This window comes from Oratosquilla oratoria, chromosome 17 (assembly GCF_046742065.1).
Source record: "Oratosquilla oratoria isolate Oo_2021 chromosome 17, ASM4674206v1, whole genome shotgun sequence".
NCBI lineage: Eukaryota > Metazoa > Arthropoda > Malacostraca > Stomatopoda > Squillidae > Oratosquilla > Oratosquilla oratoria.
In genome coordinates, this window is record NC_134793.1 from 29,990,349 (window position 1) to 30,017,540 (window position 27,192).

Consider the following 27,192-nt stretch of genomic DNA (forward strand, 5'->3'; position numbering starts at 1 on the left):
GCAATAAAGGCCTGCGAGCAACAGATTAACTGGTTGTACAACCACCATCACATCACCTCCCATACTATTATGTCTGACAGGAAGAGCATATTTAACATTTCCCAGTTGTAGGTCTATATTTCTTGGTAATTTAGTTTCAAATAGACACAAAATAATATGTTCATAAGCCATCCATATTCATATATGCAATTTATGATTATCTTGCTTTGTTTCCTGCACAGTTTAGTTCTTCTCAATTTTCATTTTTTGTTGCCCCATCCTGTCATTAAAACTGGTTATTCCCCTTAAACTACAAACCAATATTTTCAAGACTCAATCATCTATTGTCTCTCCCCCCCCCCATTTGAAGTCTGAGTATAATTTCTGGGGTTCCGTAACCAACTCTTCAATTCATAATACCTAGCCTCAAATTCATTACAGTTTCACCTTAGTTGACACTCTTGAGTTCCAATTATTTCTTAGATTTGAATTCGGGTATTATTCCTACTTGGCCTATATTTCCTTCTACGCTAATACAAGTATTTCTTCACATCCTTTGGACATGTGGTCTTCCTCTGTTCTTATGACCTTAGAGCCCTCCTAAATCAAGTGATCTCTTCTGTAAATGTAATCTATCCCTTTTAGTGACCTCAATACTGTATCACCTTTATGTCTTCAATATTTCAAAATTGGCAGACCCAGTGCTTTTAATCTTTCCTCATATGGTTTATCTGCCAAGATGGGGACCATTTTGGTTGCTGCACTTTGTAGTCTCTTGATTTTGCTTATATCCTTCATTCTGTGCAGGGAACATATCACTGACGCATATTTCAGTCTTGGACAGATGTTTTGATGAGGTTTTTTTTATCATCTCTTTATCCATATAGAAAAGCCCAATTGGGTAAAAAAAAAACACACACACACACTTGATGCTAAAAGATACAAAGACGGGTCACCATGAGCATAGCTCCCTTCCCATATAATACAACTAGGTAAATACACACACACACAAAGGTTGTGGAGAAAAACAGTTTTCCATATAGATGTATAAATACTTGGAAAAGCTTAAAAGCCCAAGCTCAAACAATGCATGAATTCAAATCTAAATATGATAACTGGAAATGAAAAATATAGAATAAGTTGCAACTGTACATGAATTTGAGGTTCAGTATGATAAATTGGGGAGTAGGAGACAGGACCCAATTATCACCGCTCCTTTCCTGTATACTACAATTAGATAAATACACACATTTATATGACCATATTGAAAAAACTATCAATTGGGAAGTGAATCCAATACAAATACAAAAGAGGAAAGATTTGGGAGTGTTGATAAAAGACAACCTCATCACCTGACAGAAATATTAGCAGGATTGTGGGAGACATACAGACTGCTACAGAAGATTAAAGTGGGTTTTCACTATATGGATTAAGAGATGATAAAAAAAGTTCACTGAAATCTTTCTTGATATTTAAAACCTAGGAGTGAACAAACATGTGCCAAAGACAAGAGAAAGGAAGAAGCAGAAACAGGATTGGTTTAACGAAAAAATGTGAATTCCGAAAAAGGCCAGGGATGTGGATTGGGGAAAATAGAGGATGAAAAGAAGCAATAAAACAAAATAAGCTTACAAACAAGCTTGGAATAACTATACAAGAATTCAAAGAAAGCAATTTTAAAAGAGATGTAGTAGATAAATGCAAAGATGAAGCAAATCTATTTTACAGGTTTATAAATGGCTAATTGAGGTATCGAGATGAAAGGACCAAGTTAATAGTGAGTGGTGAGGCCTTTGAAGAGGCCTCAGCTCAGGCATAAATAATGGAAGTTTCCAATCGGTCTTCACAAAAGAGCACAACTTTTTGGAGAAAAGTGAAAGGAGCAAAATACCAAGTTTAGCAGATATAAATGTAGAGGTGAGGGAAGCGGTCAATCACTTGCAATCATTGAATGTGAGAAAAGCTTCAGGACCTGATGGGACCTGAAATTGGATATTTAAAGAATATAGGGAACAACTAACAGACATTATTCCACAATCTTATTACATGTTCACTGAAAGAAGGCACTGTACCACTTGATTAGAAAAGGGCAAACATGGTGCCAATTCATAAAGCTGGAAACAAGGAAACACCACAAATTATAGGCCAGTATCACTAACCAGCACAATAGTGAAATTATGTGAAAGGATTGTGAAAGATTGATGGACCAAATAACTTAAAAAGATGAACATTCTGACAGACAATCAGTTTGGCTACAGATCTGGAAGGTTGTGTGTGTTGAATCTTTTAAGGTTTTACTCAAGAATGGATTGAGTGAGAAACTACTAGAATGGATAAAAGACTTTCTGAAGGAAAGATACATGAGGACAGTAGTAAATGATAAGACATCAAACTGGAGAGCAGTAATGAATGGTTCAGTGCTTGCGCCAATTATGTTTGTTGTCCATATTAATGACATGATGGAAGGAACAAGCTATACCAGCACATTTGCAGATGATACAAAAAATCATGAGAAGAGTGAAAAACAAGTAGGATGGTATACTATTGCAAAAAGATCTAGACACTATCTTAGCAATGGAACCAAGAATGGGAAATGAAGTTCAGTGCCAAAATAAGCAAAGTACTGGAAATGGGCAATAACAGTAAAAGGCAATTCTTAAACTATTCCTTGGGAAGTGAACCCATCACAAAAGCAAAAGAGGAGAAAGACTCAGGAGTGTTGGTAAAAGACAACCTGTCACCTAACAGAACTATCAGCAAGATTGTAGGAGAGACATATGGGCAAAAGATCAAAGTAGTGTTCCACTATTTGGATGAAGGGATGAAAAAACTCATCGAAACCCTAATATGTCCAAGACTGGAATGCATCAGTAGTATGGTCCCCATACAGAGTGAAGGATATAAGCAAGAATGAGAGAATACAAAAGGCAGCAAACTGGTCCCCAGCCTGGCAGATAAACTATATGAGGAAAGACTAAAACAATTGGGTCTGACAACTTTGAAAGATTGAAGAGAAAGAGGTGATATGATTACAGTGTTCAGGCCACTAATGGGTATAGATTTCATTGACCAAAGAGATCTGATTAAAGATGGGAGAGCTTTAAGAGGTCACGGGAGTAAATTAAGAAAGACCACATGTCTAAAGGATGTGAATACACTTTTCCATATAGATGCACATATATGTGGAACACCTTAGGTGATATAGCCCAAGCTTAAACAATACTTGAGTTCAAATCTAAATATGACAATTGGAAATCAAAGATATTGATTAAGTTGGAACTGTACATGAATTCGAGCCTAGGTATGTTGAAAAATTAGAGATCAGGAGAGAGGACCTAACAAATGTTGCTCCTTTCCTGCATACTATAATTAAGTAAACACTTGCCTAACCTACAGATGCTATCAATCTGGTCTGTTACATCCAAATCCTTCCCTAGAGTTGATGTAATTTCCCTAATTATTTGCATAACTTGTTCTTGGCATAACTTCCATGAGGTGTTGTATTCTTCTTGGCATCTAAAGAGTAAGACCTTGACTATTCCTTCTAGGCTATCTCTTTCATGTGGCTCCATGATTTCTTTATAGGTTACTCTATCTCTCCTATCCTTACTTGCTGTTGGCCTATCCTCTTTTTCCTTCTACAATTAAGTTAATACAATTAGGTAAATGCACACCTCGTTGCTCACTAGAATTCAAGTTCCAGCTTGCAGTGCTGTGATGCCAAAATGTTCAGCTTTGGGAGAAATTCAAACTTGGATTGCTAAATTAGCAGTCAAGTGAAATACCACATCATCAAACCATGTGTATTTACCCAGCTGTATTAAGCTAGTTGTAGTAAACATTGAGCTCTGTTCTCTTGTCTCCCACTACTCATGAAACTTCTTTACATCTGTTTATGTTGTTGGACTGGGTTATATTTTAATTAAACTTGCTCCATATCTAAACATCTGTATTTACCCATTTGTAATATAAGGGAAAGGAGCAATGCATGTGGGTTCCATCTCATACTCTCAAATTCATCATACATAGCTTCAAATAAACATATGGTTCCAACTGTAAACAGGTATATTTACCGTGCTGTAGTGTATAGGGTCAAAGTAAAGCTCATGGATTCTATTAGTATTGGCTTGGGTTATATTTTCATATAACTTATTCTACAAAAAGTGAAAGTATCCAATCTGTCTTCACTAAAGACAGCAACTTTCATTAGGAAAGCAAAAAAAAGCAGGAATTCAGGTCTAGAAGATATAAATTAAGAAGTGAAGGAAGTTCTCAATTTTTTAGGGTCACTGGATGTGACAAAATCTTCAGTATCCCAAAGGATCTCAAAGTGGATACTTAAAGAATGTAAGGAACAACTGGCAGGCAAGATTCACAGTCTTATTGTATGTTCATCAAAAGAAGGCATAGTGCTGCTTAATTGGAAAAGGACTAATGTAGTACCAATGCACAAAGGTGTAAGAAGACACTACTAAATTATAAGCCAGTATCACTGACTAGCACAAAAGTTAAATCATGTGAAAGTATTGTGAAATATCAAAGGACCAAATATGTTGGTGAGATGAGCATTCTGGGGGACAGTCAGTATGGCTTCAGACCTGGAATGTCATGAGTGTCAAACCTTTAAAGCTTTTACTCAAGAGTGATCTAATGAGCTGCAAGAGAGGGGGTGGGTGGACTGTGTGTACCTAGAGATGGCTTTTGATGAAGTAACTTGGTTATGTGGAAATTGGAGCATATTGGAAGAATAACAGGCAAATTAAGGAGGACTAAAGGGTAAAAGAGGCAAACGGATGAAAAAAAAATTGAAAGGACATGAGGACAGTAATAAAGGATATGTCATGATGCAGAGTAGTAAGCAGTGGGGTTCCACAAGGTTCAGTGCTTGCACCAATAATGTATCTTGTTTATGTCAATGACATGATAGAAGGTACAACATGCTATGCTAACATGTTTGCTGATGATGCAAAAATCATGAAAAGAGTGAAAAATGAGGACTGTAGACTTGTAAAAAGATCTGGACACTATTTTTACACGGAACCAAGAATGGAAAATTAATTTTAATACCAAAAAATGGAAAGTACTGGAAATGGGCAACAGGTGCAAAAGACCATCTTACATTATTCCTTGTGAAGTGAATTCATTACAAAAAAAAAAAAAAAGTTTGGGAGATTTGTTAAAAGACAACCTGTCCCCTGACAGACATATTAGTAGGATTGTGGGGGAGATATATAGAGCACTGCAGAAAATTTAATTGGCTTTTTACTATATTGATGGAATGAGGATGAAAAAACTCATTGAAACCATGATACATCCAAGACTGGAATATATGTCAGTGGTATGGTCCCCATATAGAGTGAAGGATATAAACAAGATTGAGAGAATACAAAGGGCAGCAACCAAACTGGTCCCCAGCCTGGCAGATAAAGCATATGGGATAAAACTAAAAGTACTGGGTCCTCTAACTTAAAAAAATCAAAGAGAAAGATGTGATATGATTACAGTGTTTAGGTCACTATAGGGAGTAGATTACACTGACAGAAGAGATCTCTTTATTAGGGCTGCGAGGGCATTAAGATGTCATGAGAACACTTTAAGGAAGACTACATGTCTAAAGTATATAGAAATGAATTCAAACCTAAATATAATAATTGGAAATTAAGGATGTAGACAAAGTTGGAACTCCATATGAATGTGAGACTAGGCATGATAAATTGGGAAGTATGAGATGGGACCATCATGCATTGCTTCATTTCTGTATACTAGAATTATGTAAATATAAGTCTACACTTCTATGTGGAAAGCTATACTTCTTGACATCTTTTACTATGACCTCTTATTGATCTTTCTTCTCATGCCAGTCGTTCTTTTCTGTCTACTTTCTCTAAATCTGTCCAGTTGAAATATCATTATCATGTCATCTCTTCATTCTTCTGAGGTGGGGTCACAGTTTCTTCAATCTTTCCTCATATAACATGTTCTTTAGACCAGAGATTATCTTGGTTGCTGCCTTTTGTATCCCTATACATTTTTCTATTTGTAAAAATATTTTTCTGAATAATACACAGAATTGGTGAGTCAGCTGAGCAATTCATCATGATGCAATGATTGACTGAGGAAAGAAGCATTGATCACTCACGGTTGTGTGTCATTTTGGATTATTACTTATTAGTCAATCTCTCATTTGTATTCCTTTTATTTTGGAACCTCTTCCCATCCATTATGGCTCCTAAGCATAAGGCTGTAACTTCTGATGACAGTGCATCTAAGAAAAGGAAAGCAATCACCATAGAAGGTGCTTACTTAGGTTGGTTCTAACCTACACTGAAAATCAGTTTATGACATGGCATAGGAATGGAACTCCATCAAAACTCAAAGATCCCATGTGTACATTATATATATATATATATATATATATATATATATATATATATATATATATATATATATATATATATATATATATATATATTTATATATATATATATATATATACCTTTGGGCAAAGTCTCTCTTAAACAATTACTGTTGAATGCTAAAGCACATGTGGCATCAATGATTTTTAGAGAACATTCCTCTAACTTTCTAAGTATCCTTTTCTTTTCATGGTTCAAACTCTGGAAGAAAGTACGAAAATCGTCAGAATGGTGCTCCATTTTATACCGACAGCTGTTTCAACCATTTCACATGGTCATCTTCAGGGTAAAACTGAACACAAATATGAAATATTAAGGCATGTGGGCCGTACAAACCACAGAGAAAAAAATAAAAATGGTGGAATATGATTGGTGGGAATATGCGGGTGGGCGGCGCCAGGAAGGGGGCCCGTCCTACTATTGGCTTATGTCACGTCTTGTCGGGTTGTCACTTCTGGTGACCAAATGTCTAGTTGCACCCTCTAACCAGGACCTACGGGGAGCTAATGGCATGTCTTGTTGGCTTGGAACTTCCAGTGGGCAAATGTCATGGTGTGCAGGTCTGTTTTTCTACTGGAAGGGAGGACATGATCCGATGACCTCTGGATGTTTAAGGTAGGCTGCTGCAAAGTAATACTAACTGTCTCAGCAATTATTAAGCGTCCGTAGTTAGAGTCTGAGTGAATTATTTCTATGTCCCTGATGAGGTCTTCCAAGCATGGCTTCTTGTCATGAGTGTCGATGTAATGCTGGTGAATTGCTCCATTATTTTGGTGTGCTAGCAGTTGCCTTCTTAAGATGGTCATCGTGTGTCCGATGTAGCTCATGTCGAGGGGCTTGAATGCCTCTTCAGAGCATTTAAATTTGTAGAATATGCCAGCTTTTGATTCCTTAGGTCCTCCAGGGGTGATGTTATTTTTGATAATTAAGGAGGCTACCAGATTGGGACGGCTGGAGACTTTCAGCAAAACCCTGTTGTGGGGTTCCTTTGGTAAAACTCCATCGATGATAATCCTTCGGAGAGTGTCTGCTTCCTGTCTGTAGGCCATTCCATAATCTATTTTATGATATAGAGTAATATGTTTCTTTTTATCTTCAGTGGTCTGGGTTTGTATGTGGAATTCTTCCATATCCTTGAGACACCCTCAAGGAGATCACCAGTGAAACCATTATCGGTTAACATCTGTCTCACACGTTCTAGTTTGGTATGGATGGCTTTCCATGTATTGTAGTGGGAAAAGGCTCTTGTCATGTATGCTCCAATAACACCTCTTGTAGGAGTCTGGGCATTCTCTCCTTGCATTTTGTTGTTTTGAACTCCACATACATACATATGTATATAATATATATATATATATATATATATATATATATATATATATATATATATATATATATATATATATTTATATATATTATATATGTTGAGACATTGTGACAGATTGAGGAAGGTGGAAGAAGACGTGGATCTAGTTCTGAATTTATTCCTAACCGGTTTTGCTTTGAGCTTCTTCTGAGGAATGATACTCTAACAGTATACATTGATGACCTGACTCCATGGTCTCACCATACAGGCAGGGGACACGGGAGGTTGGGCAGAGACATATAATAAATTAACTACATACTAATACAATTTAAATCCCAATAAATAGATCTTGTGTGTCATCTGACAATGTGGAAATGTAGAATGAGAGTGCTGCCATAAGTGTATGATGTGAGGGCAGAGTATAGAATGTTGTCCAGTGGTCTACTGTTTGGCAAGTTTCACACTCTCAACATTCTACATTCCACTCTTATATCTTACACTTACAGCAGCACTATCATTCTACATTTCCATATTATCAGATAACACACAAGATCTGTTTATTGGGATTTAAATTGTATTAGCTTTTAATTAATTTATTGGATGTCTCTGCCCAGTGTCCCCTGCCTGCATGGTGGGACCGAGGAGTTGGGTCATCAATGTATATTGTCAACTTCAAACCAGAGGATCATTCCTCTGAAAACCTCAAAGTGAAACCAGTCAGGAATAAACTCAGAACTAGACTTGTGTCTTCTTCCATATATATATATATATATATATATATATATATATATATATATATATATATATATATATATATATATATATATATATATATATATATATATATATATATATATATAGATATATATATATATAATATTATATATATATATATACATATAATATATATATACATATATACACACACATGTATGTGTATGAGTTTAACTAGTTGTAGTATTTAACTATAGTATTCAAGAAAGGAGCAATACTTGTTGGGCCCCATCTCCTATTCTCCACTTTTTTCATACCTGGCCTCAAATTCATGTAGCTCCAACTTAATCCATATCCTTGATTTCTGATTATCATAATTAATTTGAATTCATGTATTGTTCAAGCTTGGGCTATGTCACCTTCTAAGCTATTCCAAGTATTCATGCATTTATATGGAAATTGTATTTCTTCATATCCTTTATTGTATGATGTTGGAGCAATACCCATGGGGTCCCATCTCTTTTCCTCCATTACCTTACCTTCAATTCTTTAATAGTGTTGGCTTTGGTTATATTTACATTTTACTTATTTCACAAGTCTATGTGTAAAGCTTCTTGACATCATTTAAACAGTTTTTTTAGTTTTTATTAACCTGCTGTTGATCTTTTTTCTCATACCAGTAATTCTGTTCTGTCCACTTTCTCCAAACCTGCTTCCAGTTTAAGTACCAGTATCACGTCACTTCTCTTTATTCTTCCTAGGTGGGTAGTCCAGTTTCTTCAATCTTTCCTCATATAACATGTTACTTAGATCAGGGATCATCTTAGTTGCCACCTTTTGTATTCTCTGAATTTTTTTTAACATCTTTCTTTAAGTATGGTGATCACACCACCACTGCATATTCCAGTCTAGACCATATCAAGCTTTCAATGATTTTCTTCATGTCCTACCCCATATAGTGAAATGGCATTCTTATAATTTCTAACAGATTGTAGGTCTCTCTTGTTATTTTCTTTATATGAGTTTCAGGTGATGATATATCTTTGATTCATCCTTTACTTCAACTATCATTTAATTTCCCAGTTTGTAATCCATTGTTGGTCTTTTTTTACTTTGGCCCATTTCCAATATTTTGCATTTGTGTTGAAATTAATTTTCCTGACTCCACTTACTCATATATACTTCATCCAGGTCCTTTTACCTTCTTCATGATTTTTCCATCATCAGCAAATAGGTGTGCAAAGTTATCCATTTCTTCCAACATGTCATTTGTATGTGGAACATTACAGGAGCCAAAACTGAGCCCTGTAGTACACTGCTGGTACTTTTGTTAATTCTGACTTTTCATTTCTCACATACGTCTGTCCTTTGAAAAATCTTTTATCCATTCTAATGTGTTTTCACTGAAGCCTATGTTTTCTAATTTCCATACCAATCTCTTCTGTGGCACTTTATCAAAGACTTTTTCCTAGTCCAAATATACACAACTCGATGGTGCAGTGGTAGTGTTCTCAACTGCTAATTCAGTGATCTGAATTCAAGTCCTGCGCAGGGCTGAAACTATTGCAGCTTCACTACAAGTCAGCACTCCAACTCTGGAGGACAAGGAGTTGGAGTTGTGTAAGGTCAGGTCACAGTATTATCCATAGATCAGGCCATGTATGAGCTCTGCAAGATCATGGTGAATCACAGTCCACCCATCGCTCTCTCTCATGCAGCACATCAGTTATTCTTAAGTAAAAACTTAGCATGTTTGTAATACAGGGAAATCAATTGTTTATAAATATTTTTGCTGTTTGAGATATTTTATCTATCTTCTACTATTTCCTAGCACATTTTCTGTAATTTAGCAGTATCTTTCTGTTACCTCCCTTATAAACTGGTATCACTATTGCCAATTTCCAGTGTAATGGGTCTTACCCTCTTCTTGTGAACTAGTTATCAAATTGTGTAGTTTGTTGGCCAATTGTTCCCTACACACTTTAAGTATCCAATTTGATATTTCATTATTGTTTCCAATTTCTTAAAAAACCTTAGCAGTTCTTCCACTCTCACTGCTGCGTGTGTGCATGTGCATATGTGAATATTTATGTGATTGTACTTACTCTTACTCCACTGGTCTTCGGGCCACTTGGTATATCTGCTTTTGAAGCATCTTGCAATGTCTTTTTGTCCTGTGCCACCTCCTTCCATTCTCTTGGTTCTATTCTGCATATCTGCACATCTTCAACGCATCTCCTCCAGTCTTTTCTAGGTTGTCCAAGTGGTCATCTTCCACGCACTCCACTACTGAGCACTTTCTTTGGCCATTGATCTTCTTGCATCCTTGTAACATGTCCTGCCCATTTCAATCTTTTTAATCTTGTTACATTTTTAATATGGGGTTGTTTTGTTTGTTCTCAAATTTCCCAGTTATGTCTTATCCATTCTTGCCTTTGATTGTCATACATGGGTCCTAAAATTCTCTGTAAAATCCTATTTTCAAGAATTTCAAACTTCTCCATAGCTTTCGTAAAGGCCCATGTTTTGCAGCCGTACAATATTTATGTGATTGTAGTATACACAAATGGAGGAATGTTTGTGGGGTCTGTCTCTTACTTTCCAATTACTATGCCATGATTTGAATTCATGTGTTGTTCCAGCTTTGGCAGTATTGCCTTTTAAGGTATTCTAAAGAAAGCTGTATTTTTTCATATCCTTGAAAAATAGTCTTTTTAATTTGTTCTCATGACCTCTTAAAGGCCTTCCATTCCTAATTATAAGATTTCTATTGTCAATGTAGTCTGATTTAGCAAACTGATTACTATAATATATTCACTGCTTTATCTTCAATCTTTCAATGTTGGCAGATTCAATGTTACTTCCCAGGTTGAAACCACTCTGATTGCTGATCTTTGTATTCTCTCGATCGTACCTATATCCTTCATACTGTGTGGGGACCATATCACTGATGCATACTCCAGTCTTGCACAGATTAGGGTTTCTACGAGTTTTTTCATCATCTCTTTCTCCATGTAGAGAAAAGACACCTTCATGTTCTGCAGGAGTCCTTACATCTATCAAGCTTAATGACATGTCTGTCAGGTAACAAGTCATCTTTATCAACACAACTACAGCTTCTTCTCTCTTTCACCTTTGTAATAGATTTGCTTCCAAAGGAATAGTGTACAGGTGGTCTTTTGAGCTATTGCCTATTTCCAATACTTTGCATTTTTTTTTGCATTAAAATTTATTTTTCATTCTTGACTCCATGGAAATATAGTGTCCAAGTGTTTTTGCAACAGATGGTAGTCCACCTCATACTTCACTCTTCTTTGCATCATCTGCAAATACATTGACATAAATTTGTACCTTCCATCGTGTCATTAACATAAATAAGAAACACTATAAGTGATACCACTGAGCCTTGTGAATTCCACTGCTCTCTACTATGTATCCTTCAATCTTATCTTTTACTATTGTCCTCATGTACCTTCCCTTCATTGTTGTAGTGGTTTATGTGTGTATTTACCTAATTGTAGTATACAGGAAAGGTCCCATCAATCAAAAGATCCCTTCTGTCAATGCAATCTATCACTTTTAGTGAACTGAATACTGTAATCATATCACCTCTTTCTCTTTGATCTTTCAAGGTTGGCAGACTGAGTGCTTTTAGTTTTTCCTCATATGGTTTAATTGCCAGGCTGGGGACCAGACTGGTTTCTACCCTTTGTATATATCCTTCACTCTGTGAGGGGGTTGATGAATAGTCTTGGATGGATCAGGGTTTCATTTTTTTTTTTTTTTTTCATTCATAAGAGAAATGCCATTTCAATTTTCTGCAACAGTGTGGGTCTTTCCTACAATCCTGGTAATATTTCTGCACTTGGCAGGTTGTCTTCTATCAACACTCCCAAATTTCTCCTCTTTCGCTTTTGTAATGGGTTTTCTTCCCAAGGAATAGTTTAAAGATGGTCTTTTGCCACTATTGCCCATTTTCGATGTGTGCATGTGTATTTACCTTATTGTAATATACTGGAAACGAGCAACGCTCACTGAGTTCAGTTTCCTATTCTCTAATTTTTTATCATACCTAGCAACAAATTCATGTACAGTTCCCACTTATTCTATATCTTTGATATCCAATTATCATATCTAAATCTGAACTCGTGTACAATTTGAGCTTGGGTTGCATCACTCCCTAGGCTATTCCAAGTATTTATGCATCTATGTGGAAAACTGTATTTCTTCAAATCCCTTTGACATGTGGTCTTTCTTAATTTGCTCCCAAGACCTTTTAAAGCCCTCCCATCTTTAATCAGGAGATCTCTTCTGTCAATACAATCTATCACCTTTAGTTACAGAGTGTAATGACAGAGGAGATTTCCTAATTAAATATGGGATGGCTTTAATATGTCTTGGGAGCAAATTACGAAAGACCATGTGTCTAAAGAATGTAAAGAAATACAGTTTTCCATACAGATGCATAAATACTTGGATTAGCTTAGAAAGCTATATGTATTTACCTAGTTGTACATTACAGGACTAGAGCTATGCTCGTTTTGACTCGTTTTTGTATCTCTCCACATCCAGTTTGCTTTTGAATTCATGTATAGTTCTGGCATTAACTGTTTCACTGTTCAATTTGTTCCAGACGTCAATCACTCTGTGTGGGAAACTGTTCTATTTACCTAATTGTAGTGTAACAGGAAAGGAGCAACGCTCATTGGGTCCCTTCTCCTACTCTCCAATCTTATTTCATACCTTACCTCAAATTCATGTAGAGTTCCAACTTTCAATTAATGTATTTAGGTTTGAATTCATGTACTCTTCCAGTTTGGGTTATATCATCTAAGCTATTACAAATATTTATGCATCTACATGGAAAACTGTATTCCATCACATCATTTTGACATGTGGTCTTTCTTAATTTGCTCCTATTACCTATCAAAGCCCCTCCATCTTTAATCAGGAGATCTCTTCTCCCAATCCAATCTATCCCCTTTAGTGAATTGAACACTGTAATCATGTCACTTCTTTCTCTTCAGTCTTTCAAAGTTGGCAGACCCAGTGCCTTTAGTCTTTCCTCATATGCTTTATCTGCCAGGCTGGGGACCAGTTTGGTTGCTGCCCATTGTATCCTCTCAGTCTTGCTCATATCCCTCACTTTTCCAGTATTTACCTAGTTTTACCTAGTTGTATTTTACGGGACGGGAGCTATGCTCGTTGTGACCCGTTTTAGTATCTCTCCATGTCCAGTTTTTTCTTGAAATTGTATATAGTTCTGGCATTCACTGTTTCACTGTTCAATTTGTTCCAGACATCGATCACAGTGTGTGTGTGAATGTGTGTGTGTCATTCATTTTGGTCTTGGTTGATGATTTACAGCTATTACCTTCTCAGATGAGACCCCAGAGCACGTATATGGCCTGACCTATGGGTAATGCTATGACTTAAAAAAAATATATACACCCAACTACAGTGCTTCTGAACTGGAGATGGAGTGCCAGCTTGCATTGCTGTGATGTTTTTCAGCCATGGGTGAGACTTCAATGGATCACTGAATTAGTTGTCAAATATAGTATCACTACACCAGCAAGACCAGTGTCTGATTCACTACCGCCTTGGATCACATGTTGGAATCATAATCAACAGTTATTACCTTCCCAGATGAGACTTCAGAATTCATATAAAGCCTGATCTATGGGTAATGTTGTGAAGTTACACACACACACACACACCAACTTTGCCCACCAGAGTTTGTGTGCTGGCTTGCAGTGCAATGGTGCTGATATTTTCAGTCACTGGCGAGACTTAAACTTGGATTATTAAATTAATGTGTGTGTGCATGTGTATTCCATTTTAGTATCTAGGCAAGGAACTATGTTCACGGAGTCTTGTTTCTTACTCTCCCATTATCATACTTAGCTTAAAATAGTTGTATGGACCATACATGAATTTGAAGCTAGGTATGATAATGGGAAAATATGTGCAATGATACTGAAATTATTTCAGCCCTTGGTAGGATTCAAACTCAGACCACTGTAGTGGTTGCAAACACTACTACTGCACTGTCAAGCCATGGGTATCTGTGTATGTGTGTGTGTGTTGTCTGTATAAGGCTTCATGTGACCCTGATAGACCACAAGTATGTTTACTGGATGTTATTAGCACTTACATTTATGTTCAGCCAGGGATTTGAACTCAGGTCATTCACGTGTGAAGCAAGAATATTACCCTTGAGCCACCCTGAACTCTTTATATATATATATATACATAATATATATATACATATATATACATAATATATATATACATAATTATATATATATATATACATAAATATATATATATATATATATATATATATATATATATATATATATATATATATATATATATATATAGACACACACACACATACATATACATAAATGTTATTCAAACATGTATTCCTCTATATATCTGGTGATATAGGTCTACATTGTTGCATATAAAATCATATCCTACCCAACAAATGTGATCACAAAGTCTAATAGGATACAAAATTCAACTATACTGATACCTGTCAACCTTCTGCTTCAAGTAAACATTCCCATGCACATAAGCACTCCACATCAGAGTTTAATTACTTTTATCATATCTCAGTATTCACACATGCATAATGCAATACCCTATATTCTCCTCATATTTAGTCTTTAATATACCCTGCATATAACTTTAGATATTGCAAATCTATATATATATTCTAGACACCAGCTTACTACACACCAAGTGTTCATCTTTTTCTACCCAACAACATTAAATAACCAAAGGTTTTCTAAGATTGCTTTATCATTTGCTCTTTGTGCTACATTCACATTTCTTTCATGCATAACACAAAAAATACAGAAAACAAAACTTTTTCTAAATAACATGCAAATCATCTCAATATAGAGAAAGGTTGAAGAATGAAAATTGACACAAAATCATGCCCTGACAGTCTGTAAATTCTAAAGCAATCTGAAGTAACATTTGAATGGCATTAATCCACTGTACTGTTCTGTTACTGCATTAACCTGTCAGCAATTTGCATAGATATGTTGCACCAGCCATTACCTTGAATACAGCAACAGCAAAAGATTTTAAATTGATTGCTTGCATTTATGATATACTATAGTTTTCAGGCCAAGAAAAAACTTCCCACCTTTAAAATGTCAAGGCAAAGACTGCTCTTTATAACTGGAACAAATAAACACCATGCAAGTCTTTCTCTAAACTGTCAATACCCATATAAAAAATACATTTTCACAAAATATCAATTAGATATCACTGGTATGTACAGTAAGTCCTGAGTCCCCAATACCAAGTCCATCTACTTTTCCTCACACAGGCTATACAGTTATAGTAATGAAAATCTTGCTTGATAAGTAAAATTCTTCTCTAAATCAAGTAGCCCATGCTCGAATTTCATGCTTGAATAAACTAACAAATTGAACAGAATAAATATGAACATGTGAAGAAAACCTGGCCTTGGTTAGGACACTTCCTGGACAGGACACCCATAAACTTAAGAAATCTTGAAATAAAGTAAAGAAAAGCAACACAAAATATAAGAGCAAAATAAAGAGAATGTTACAATGAATCACTGGGTGTGATTACACACTTTATCCATGGTACATCCAGGATTTCATTTGAGCCCACTAAAAGATATTTATCTGACATGTAACATTTTTGTTCGAATGAGCATTTACATTATAGGAAGTAATAATATACATCCTTCAATGAAACCCAAACTATAAACCTGGAATCACCATAGCATGAATGCTGCCTAATTTGGCTACTTTTCTGCTGCCAACCTAAATTGAGCTAAACAACTGTTGCATAATTACCACTATTCTCAGGTCCTATGTGGTAAAGGATATGTCTATCAAGCACTACAGATATCATTTGTACTGGACAATAGAGCAATGTGTTGAGACCCCAATCGCATGTATAACACCATTTGCTGACCTTGGAATAGTTGTGGACAAAGATCATATTTTAGACACTAGGAAGGCAAATAATCAAATGTCCAACATGAAAACAAATAATATTGATATAAATAGGCTAAGCTAAAACTAAATAAAATGATGCAATTACTAATTCAAATGGCTACAACATCTAGACTTCTTGCATGGTGTACAGAAAAAGGATGCATTTCATACCCTGCCATTAAGACCAATAAATATGCTACTGCAATGACTAATAGCTTTAAGGTTAAGTGTTGTAAAGCCTCCAATATTAATCTATTTTTACTGTAAATCTGCTGCCATGTGCTTTCAACATTTAACTCAAAAACTACAGCCATTACACTACTAATACTTTGTAAACGGCTACTAGAGTTCTACTATGTGAGTTCAAAATCATGTCCTTTATAATTACATATTTTAGAGAAGTACTTAAACACACCTCCGACTGGCCAGCAGGTATTGTAATGTGGATGTGTCTTTTCTATCATTCAGAAAAAAATCTAACTAATTGTTGGAATTATGAAATGCCAAGATCAAGCAATTAACCAACACCAGATGTAGAAATTACCCAATAAATAACTAAAGATATAGAGCTAACTTTTAAAAATAAAAAACATATGATCTAAATCCTTCTACAAGCTTTTAAGAGAAGTGTCCACATTGAGAGTAATGACTTGTGCACCAAACACCAAACTAAATATAAAACCTTCACTAAGCTAACTGGTGTAGCTGCTTTCCCTGCCAGGCAGCTTTCATTGGAAAGCTTAGTCTGCCTAAACCTGAAGTACATTATATGGACTACCTATGCTATGATATATGTTCGTGTGGATGGCATGTCACAGCTTCAAGCAACAATCTACTCATACATAAAAAATTAATATTTGCTTTAAAAAATAACACCTTATTTTGTTCAGAGAAAAATAAATATGTAGATATAATGAATGCTAATTTAATAGAAACATATTGCATGCAGGGCCATCTTTGCTATGAATCTGAGAACAAGCACATCTGATGTGCCAAAAATATTGCATGAAGCTTTCAAACATGATCTACTGAACATAAAATCACTGCAACTCACAACATTACCAAATAATGATTGCACCAATCATGGAATTCATAAGAGATGAATAAAGAAACCTGTTCCAGCTAGACAACCTAGACATATACAAAAATAAGAGAAACAATCTCTAGAAAAATTTCTCAAACTTTAAATCCCACTAACCAGGAGGAATAATTCTCCAAATTCCTGACACTGTATGGCCTTTCATAATGTAGCTAGTGAAGGCCTTCTAAGGACCTGGTTATTGGACGACTATGTTATGACTTATGAGTAACAATGTTGTAGGCATGTAGGAGCTGGTAACATGGATAGTGCTGTTTTTTGTTTATGCCTAGACAGCCCCAGCCACAGGCAAAAATTGTGTAGGTAAAAAAGGCATTAAAAAAGATAGTTGGAAGAAACGGTAGGAATATGGAAGGATGAATATGCTAAATGGGGGGGAGCTAGAAAAGAATTCTAAAATTTTGGGAAAAATAAAAGCACCTCTCCCTTTGAGTTAGGCTGGTTAAGCGCAGCCCGTGGAAACCCTGATGGCCCTACATGGTGATCAAATAAAACAGATATGACCAGGTGGTCCTTCAAACCAAGCAATAATGACACTCTCCACAAGGAGGAATAATAGACTAAGCTATCTACCATTAATGGGATACGGTGTGTGGTTCAGACATGGCTTCCATGTCATCTCATTGCTCACAGACACACCAGGTAAATGAATACATCCTTTCTCTCTATGCAAATCATAATATACCTTGCATATCATAATAAATAAAATTACTACTGCACTACTTGAGATCTTTTGTGCTGTTTGGGGTCAAAAGTCACTTTTCATTATGTGATTGATATGGGAATATATTAAAAACTTTCCTGACGCACACAAAATGATTTCATATATCATTACTTTTAATAATTTTTGTGTGCAAAACCTTGTATATCATCTATACCAGTAACTACAGTACACATATTCACTATGTATAACTTGTGTACAGTTTAACAACTGAAGGCATACGTAAACAAACCTTCATGTGTAAACTCTGAATAAGCCAACCAGGCTACTACAATGTGAAAAACTACTTGTAGGTAATAATCATGACAATGAGGTAACCACCAGGTTTTCACAGCATCAGAAACAAATGGAAGCGAGCAAGTTAGATGCATAATATAAATAGTGATGGGATAATTTGATGGGCTGCAAATCATAGAAACAGATATCTTTATACCTGAGGAAGTGATTACTCATATACCAAAGTAATTTGACTACTTATGGGTTAACTAACTTCACTACCTATCTATCAAGAAGCATAAATCTAGCTACTGTATACAGAACATAGCATCCTCCAAATTTTCCCATCACAAACTTGTTACGAGTATTAATAACGCTGACAGCATCTTAAACCTATGTGTGACTTAGCTTGTTATATGGCACAATGTTATACGAGATTCACTGTTAGTCTTACTCACTCATATATTACTATAACTATTATTGGCTTAAGTACTAGAGACCCTTCGGGTAACAATCTCCAACACGTCATAAACGAACGCTCTTGTCATGGCTCATAGGAACAATGTCGTGTTTTGAAAAGTCCTAGACTCTCGATAAAGGACAATTTGCCATGAGGAGGCAATGTACACATGAACCCCTACAGGGTGCACAACCTGTTTCGGCATATATCTGAGCGGACAGCTATATAAAGGCCTTCTTTTTTATCATAGCACTAAATCTAATCTAACCTATTTAAATGTCATGGTTATGTCATGGTTTGTCTTGAACATATTTAATTATCTTATAATAATGTTTAATCCCTTCAATATCCAAAGGACCAATGCAGAGGCATTCATCTTATCACATGCTTTCATGGCTTGGCCACTGTGACTGTCTTTATTATAATAATTTAGGGTCCTAAGGTATGGAAAGGTTAAAACTGCCTTGGCATCACCATTTCTCTCTAATTCTAGGGGGCTTTCTGGACTTGCTGATATTGCTTTCTTACAGTAGAGATTCAAGGGCTCACTTTCATCTATACAGCTCTTGCCCCTACTCATGCTTGCTCCACAACCTGGGAGAGCTTTTCTGCCAGCAAAGTAGGAGAGACAGATGGTGAACTATAGTTGTCATTGAGGGTTGTAGTGTTGGCAGTGGTGGAGGACACAGGTGGGCGCTGAGGGTTCTTGGGGCAGCGCTTGAGGTGAGCCTTCATGTTGTGTCCAAAGGTGAAGTATCTACCGCAGGCAGGGCAGTGGGCAGGACGGTGGGAGGGACGCACGGTTTTAGGGCGCATGGGTGACAGTGGAGAGCAAGCACTTGATGGACTTAAAGGATTGGAGGAGGAGCAGGGAGGGAAGGTGAGAGTGGATAAAGGGGGTAGGGTGAGTTGGGGACGTAGGCCAGCCGATGAAGGTGACCACGTTCGAGGGGGGAAGAACAAAGACACATGGGAGGAGTGCAGAGTTGAGAGAGGCCCAGGACTGTCTGAAACAGATGAGAAACAACACACCTCAGTTTATTCCCACTGTCAAGGTCTTACATCTATTCAGTAGTAACTTACAGTTTTACATAAGGCTAACATATGAACTCTGAATATTTGACCTGAATAAAAGTGAAGCTGTGTTGAAGTATTAGCCCATTGTAACACCAGGCATTTAGAAGGGGAAAAATAATAATTAAATAATAATAATAATAATAATAATAATAATAAAATAAACACCTGATATTCATCATAATTCCGATTACAATAATATGGCTGACTTTCCCTATTTGTATTTATCTAACTAAAATAAACAAGGAAAGCACTATGATTAAGCTTAGTGTCTTATCTTATTCCCCATAAATCAAAATTATCTTTAAATGAATTTATGTTTGTAGATTTCATTATTTTCTTTTAAACTTTCCATAAGTTGATACATATATAGATAAAACTGTATTTCTTGATATCCTTCAGCCATGTAGTCTTTTTTAGTTTATTCCTGTAATTTTGTGATGCCTTTCTATCCTAAAACATAGAGATCTCAGTCAGTTTCATCCAATTCATTCATTGACCTGAACATTACAATCCAGTCACCTCTTCTTTTAATGATGGCAGGTCCAATTTATCTTTCTTTTCACATGGTTTATTTATTAGGCTGGTGATTCATGTGGTTCCTAATCTATTTTCACAACCTTATTTATATTCTTTATTTTGTGTGGATACAGCACACACATAAATATAGCCCATGAGTGTAGGTCTTTAGTATTATAATTAGGCAAATACAATTAAGTAAATACCCAAATTGAAGAATACTATATATGATCAACCATGGTCTTGGATCACTTGCTGGACTTGTGATTGACAGCTACTACCCATCTCAATAAGAGCCCAGATTTCCTATATGGCTTGATCTATGGGTAATGTTGTGACTTCATACATACACACACACACACACACACATATAAATGGTAAATTGAGACACAGGGAAGAAATCACCAAGTTAATAGTGGATGGTGGTTTTTGAACAGGCCTCAGCTCAGGCAAAAATAATGAATGAGGGTTTCCAATAGGTCTTCACTAAAGAGCACAACTTTTTGGAGAAAAGTGAGGGGAGCAAAAAACCAGGTTTAGCACATATAAATATGGAAGCGAGGGAAGTGCTCATTCTCTTGGGATCATTGGATATGGCAAAAGCTTCAGCACCTGATGGGATCTCAAACTTGATATTTAAAGAGTATAGGGAACAACTAGTGGACAAGATCCAGTCTTATTACACATCCACTGAAAGAAGGACTGTGCCACTTGATTGGAAAAGGGCAAATGTGGTGCCAATTTACAAAGGTGGAAACAAGGAAACACCACTAAATTATAGGCCAGTTTCACAAACCAGCACAATAGTGAAATTATGTGAAAGGATTGGGAAAGATGGAAAGATGAACATTCTGACAGTCGGTTTGGGTTCAGATCTGGAAGGTCGTGTGTGCTGAACCTTTTAAGCTTTTACTTGAGAATGATTGATGTGCTGCAAGAGAGAAAGGTGGGTGGCTTGTGTGTACCTCAGCCTAGAGAAGGCATTTGATAGAGTACTTCACAGTTTATTTATGTGGAAATTGAAGCATGTTGGAGGACTGAGAGGCAAACTATTACAATGGATTAAAGACCTTTTAAAGAAAAGATACATGAAGACAGTAGTAAAGAACAAGATGTCAAGCTGGAGAACAATAATGGGCAATGTTCCACAAGGTTCAGTGCTTGCATCAATATTTCTTGTCTGTGTTAATGACATGATGGAAGAACAAGCTATGCTAACATGTTTGCACATGATGCAAAAATCATGAGAGTGAAAAATGAGGATGGGAGATGCAAAAAGATCTAAACTCTATTTTTGCATGGAGACAGGAATGGGAAATAAAGTTCAATACCAAAAAATGCAAAGTACTGGAAATGGGCAATAGTGGCAAAGGCAAAGCTTAAACTATTCCTTGGAAAGCAAACACATTACAAAAGCAAAAGAGGAGAAAGATTTGGGAGTGATGGTAAAAGACAACCTGTCACCTGATAAGACATGTCAGGATTGTGGGAGAGACATATGGACTACTGCAGAAGATTAAATTGGTGTTCCATTATATCGATGAAGAGATGATGAAAAAAATTATCAAAACCCTGATATGCCCAAGATTGGAATGTATCAATAGTATGATTCCCGCACAGAGTGAAGGATATAAGCAAGACTGAGAGAATACAAAGGGCAGCAAACAAACTGGTCCCCAGCCTGGCAGATAAACCAAATGAGGAAAGACTAAAACTACTGGGCCTACCAACTTTGAAAGATCAAAGAGAAAGAGGTGACACAATTACAGTGTTCAGGTCACTAAAGATAGACTGCATTGATTGAAGAGATCTTCTAATTAAAGATGGGAGGTCTTTAAGAGTTTATGAAAGTGAATTAAGAAAGACAACATGTTGAAAGGATGTGAAGAAATTGTTTTCCATATAGATGTATAAATATGTGGGATAGCTTAGAAGGTAATATAGCCCAAGCTCAAACAATATGTGACTTCAAATCTAAGTATAATTGGAAATCAAAGATAAAGATTAAGTTGGAACTGTACATAAATTTGAGTCTAGGTATGTTAGAAAATTAAAGAATGGGAGACCGGACCTAACATGCATTGCTCCTTTCCTGTACACTACAATTGGGTAAACACAATTAGGTAAATACACAAATGGACCAAACACTTGGAAGATAAAATAATACACCCCAAACAATTTGGCTTTAGAAGTGGAAGATCGTGCACCACAAACCTAATCTGTTTTTACTCGAGATTAATTAAGATAATACAAGAAAGAGATGGATGGGCAGATTGCGCCTTCTTGGATTTGCAGAAAGCATTTGATAAAGTACTACACAAAAAATTAATAAGTAAAATTGAAAAAAATAGGAGGAATTCAAGGCAAATTGTTGGAATGGGTGAAGGATTTCTTAACTGGGAGAAGAATGAGAGTGGTACTTAGAGACAAAAATTCCAAATGGGAAGATGTGAAAAGTGGCGTCCCACAAGGCTCTGTTTTGGCTCCTTTAATGTTTGCCATATACATAAATGATATGGATGAAGGAGTAAATTGTTACATGAACTTTTTTGCTGACAATGCCAAATTACTCAAGAGAGTAAGAACAGAAGAAGATTGCAGATTGCTGCAAGATGACCTGGATAAAATATGGAAATGGAGTTGGAGATACGAGATGAACTTCAACATAAAAAAATGTAGCATAATGGAATTTGGAAAAGGTAAAAATAGAGTTTTGGGACAATATAAAATTGGAAACAAAGAAGTCAAAAAAGTAAACTCAGAGAGGGACCTAGGAGTAATCATCTCAAGTGACTTGACGCTTGACAAACATGTAAATAAATTATTTGGAGAGACTTACAACTTTTTAAGATCAATGAAAGTGGCCTTTGACTACATAGATGAGATGGTAAAAAAAAAAAAATTTTTATACTGATAAGAAAATTAGGAAGAATGCAAAGAGCAGTGACAAAAATGGCACCCACACTGTCAAATCTGACATATGAACAAAGATTGGAGAAATTACAGTTATCAACACTAGAACAGAGAAGGGAAAGAGGTTTGATGACCATTTTCAGAATTATGAAAGGGATGGAAGTTCTCGATAGAGACAACCTATTAAAGTGGGACAGAAGAGAAACAAGAGGACACGAAAAGAAACTACAGAAAGACAGTTACAGAAGAGACCTGAAAAAAAAAAAAAGCTTCCCACAAAGAGTGATCGATGTCTGGAACAAACTGAACAGAGAAACAGTGAATGCCAGAACTATACACGATTTTAAGAACAAACTGGATGTGGATAGATACAAAAACGGGTCACTGCAAGCATAGCTCTCGTCCCGTAAAATACAACTAGATAGGTAAATACACAGCCTAAGCTCAAACAATACACAAGTTCAAATCTAAATATGATAATTGAAAATTAAAGATATAGAATAAGTTGGAACCATACACGAATTTCAGTCTAGGTATAATAGAAAATTAGAGAAAAGGAGATGGGACCCGGTGAGCATTGCTCTTTTCCTGTATACTACAATTAGGTAAATACAAACACATGCACACACATCTTTGGATTGACGGCTAAGATTGGAACTCCAGAAAAAAAAACACACGCAATTTTCATGGATTTCAGCAATGCGGGACCTGTGTTGTATTAGTAGGGTAGGGGAAAGCTTGTGGTGTAGTGGGCAGGTGAAGAAAGGTGAAGGGGAGGCATTATTGAAGAAAATGGAATGAAATGAAGAAGGGGATGAACACACCCCAAATGCCAGAAGGGGAGTGAGTAAGCCATGTGCAGACGACACAGAGATATCAATCAAGTAAGCACAGCTGTTAAAAATAGGAATATAGATAAAAGCAGCTTAGTAGAAAGTGAAGATAAATATTTCTATGGATGTAATGAGGGAAATGACATCCTCCCCAGATTAGCAAGTCCAGAAGAAAAACTAACAAAAATGAACGAATCATGGGAAGTTAGATTTAGCCAACTCGCAATAATTACACAAAGAGTTGATAAATTGGAAGAACTAAAGGAGATTCAAAACCTAACTAAGGAAATAGAAGAATTAAGAAGACAGTTCAGAGAAGTTAAGGATAAGAATGAGGAATTAAAGAGAAATAATAAAGAGAATAAAGAGTCCATAGCAAAAGAGGTAAGTGGTTGGAAAAAAGTCCAAGAGGGTAACAAAATTGAATTTAGAGATATAGTGAAATAACAGATGAAGGAACACACTAAGGACACAGTTATTAAAGTGATGAGAGAGGAGAATATAGTAAGAGACTTAGCAGATAAAAAGAAATGTATAATTATATTAGAAACGGAAGAGAAGCATAATCTAAATAGGACTACAAGAGTAAGAGATGAGAAAGAAAAAGTAAACAAGGTATTAACCCCTTCCATACGGTGCCGCACACGTAGGCGTCATGAGGAGCAAGTGGATTCGCGACGCTGCCATATCGGCGTCTTGATTATATTTATTGTAGTCGCCCCTGTGTTTTTACATTCTCCCAAATGCGCCCTGAATCCCATTCTCTGTGGTTTTCAAAATTCGCGGGTGAAAGAGAGAACGATCGATATAAGCGGCGACTATATTTTATGATGCGAATATTATTACGTTACGTCATACGGCTGGCATTGGCTGCTGCCCGCGAGATTTAAGTCCCGTACTGAAGTGGTTAAAATATTTCAAGAAGGTGAACAGGAAATAGGGAAAGAAACTGAAGAAATATATAGGCTAGGAAAATACAGTATAGACAAGACCAGACCAATTAAGGTTAAATTCAGGTCACAAACAACAGCAGAGAATGTCTTATCAAAAACAGGGAAACTAGCAGAAAGTGATCAGTATAAATAGGTATGGATAAAAAGAGAGATGAATAAAGAGGAGAGGATGAGAAAACAAAAAGAATTGAAGCTAAGGAAAAAATGAGAACAGAACAGAGTCAAAGAGAAATTCTATTGGAGAGTAGTGGATATGAAAGTGAGGAAATGGTTCATAGCAGAGAAAAACAGAAGGGAAACAGAAAACAGGATGGAGGTAACAGAAATTAAAAGTGTCCTTCACAAATATAGATGGATTAATAACAGGCTTGAATGAACTGAATGATTACCTGAAGGAAAAAGAAACTGACATAATGGGAATTGTGGAGACAAAGTTGAAAGGTTCATTACCACCCAACAGTGTAGGACATGGTGTATATAATTATTGGATTAGAAACAGAGAAGTAAAACAAGGGGGTGGAGTTATGTTCCTGACTAAGGATATAAATGTGTGGAAAAAGAGAAGGACCTCGAGTCTTTATTATGAATAATATGTCCCCTGAGAAACATATAAACAAAATTTTTGGAGAAACTTATAATTTAAGAATATCAAAGTGGTATTTACATACCTGGACGAAGAAATGGTGAAGAAAATACTAGTCATTTTGATAGGACCAAAATTGGAGTGTGCAGCAATGATGTGAACACCAAGTACAATTTTTTTTTATAGCAAAACTTGAAAGAATACAAAGAGCAATTACGAAGTCAGTACCAACACTATCAGAATTACTATATGAGGAGAGGCTGACAAAACTTGAGCTACAGACACTGGAACAAAGAGAGGAGACTTGATAACTATAGAATCATGAAAGGCATGGAAATTATTGATAGAGAGGATCTAATAAAATGAGATGGAAGAAATACAAGAGGACACAGAAAGAAAATAAAAAAAGACAATTATAGAAGAGACCTGAAAAAGAACAGCTTTCCCCAAAGGATAATAGATGTATGGAACAAGTTGGATGAAAATGTGGTGTGTGCAAAGACGATACACGAATTTAAGAACAGGCTAGACAAAATGAGATATGGAGAGGAGACACCACGAGCATAGCTCCCCTTCCCATGAAATACAACTAGGTAAATACAAAATTCCTTGCCCAAAATCCTAATCACCCTGATAAGACCAAGATTGGAATATGCAGCAACGATATGGTCACCAAGTACAAAAAAATGTATAAAAAAACTTGAAAGAATACAAAGAGCAATTACAAAATTGGCACCAACACTCTCAAAACTATCATATGAAGAGAGACTACAAAAACTTGAACTACAGACACTAGAGCAAAGAAGAGAGAGAGGAGATTTGATAGCTATTTACAGAATCATGAAAGGCATAGAAATTACTGATAGAGAGAATCTGATAAAATGGGATGACAGAAATACAAGAGGACACGGAAAGAAAATAAAAAAAGACAGCTATAGAAGAGATTTGAAAAAGAACAGCTTTCCTCACAGAGTAATAGACAGTTGGAACAAGTTAGATGAGAAAGTGGTGTGTGCAAAAACAATACATGAATTTAAAAATAGTTTAGATAAAATGAGATATGAAGACGGGACCCCACGAGCATAGCTCCCCTTCCCGTAAAATACAACTAGGTAAATACCAGAGTTAGAGGGCTAGCGCATAGTGCAATGATGCTAAAGTTTTCAGCCCTGGGTGGGACTCAAACCCTGATTGCTAAATTAGTGGTTGAGAGTGATATCAATGCACCATCAAGCCAAATCTAAATGTTGTCAAGAAACACAGTTTTTCGTACAGATGCATTAACTCCTGGAACAGTCAAGATGATACAGTCCAAGCTAAAACCATAACCAAATATAAAGTTAGGTATGACAGATGAAGAAAAATATGGGATCCAATGAATAGTTCTTTTCCTGTATACAATAATCAAGTAA

General features: G+C 36.1%; 1 protein-coding gene across 7 annotated transcripts in view; it reads right to left on the reverse strand.

Annotated features, from left to right (window-relative positions):
- LOC143034569 (uncharacterized) overlaps positions 1–27,192 on the reverse strand; it is a 315,113-nt gene that overhangs the window by 96,574 nt on the left and 191,347 nt on the right. The window contains exon 6 of one of the 7 annotated variants that reach the window (XM_076200816.1): positions 14,823–19,912. The exons of the other annotated variants lie outside the window; for them this stretch is intronic. Coding sequence (XP_076056931.1) covers positions 19,482–19,912 — 431 coding nt within the window. The 3' untranslated portion in view covers positions 14,823–19,481. Of the gene's footprint in view, positions 1–14,822; positions 19,913–27,192 lie in introns of those variants that run through there. 7 annotated transcript variants of the gene reach the window in all.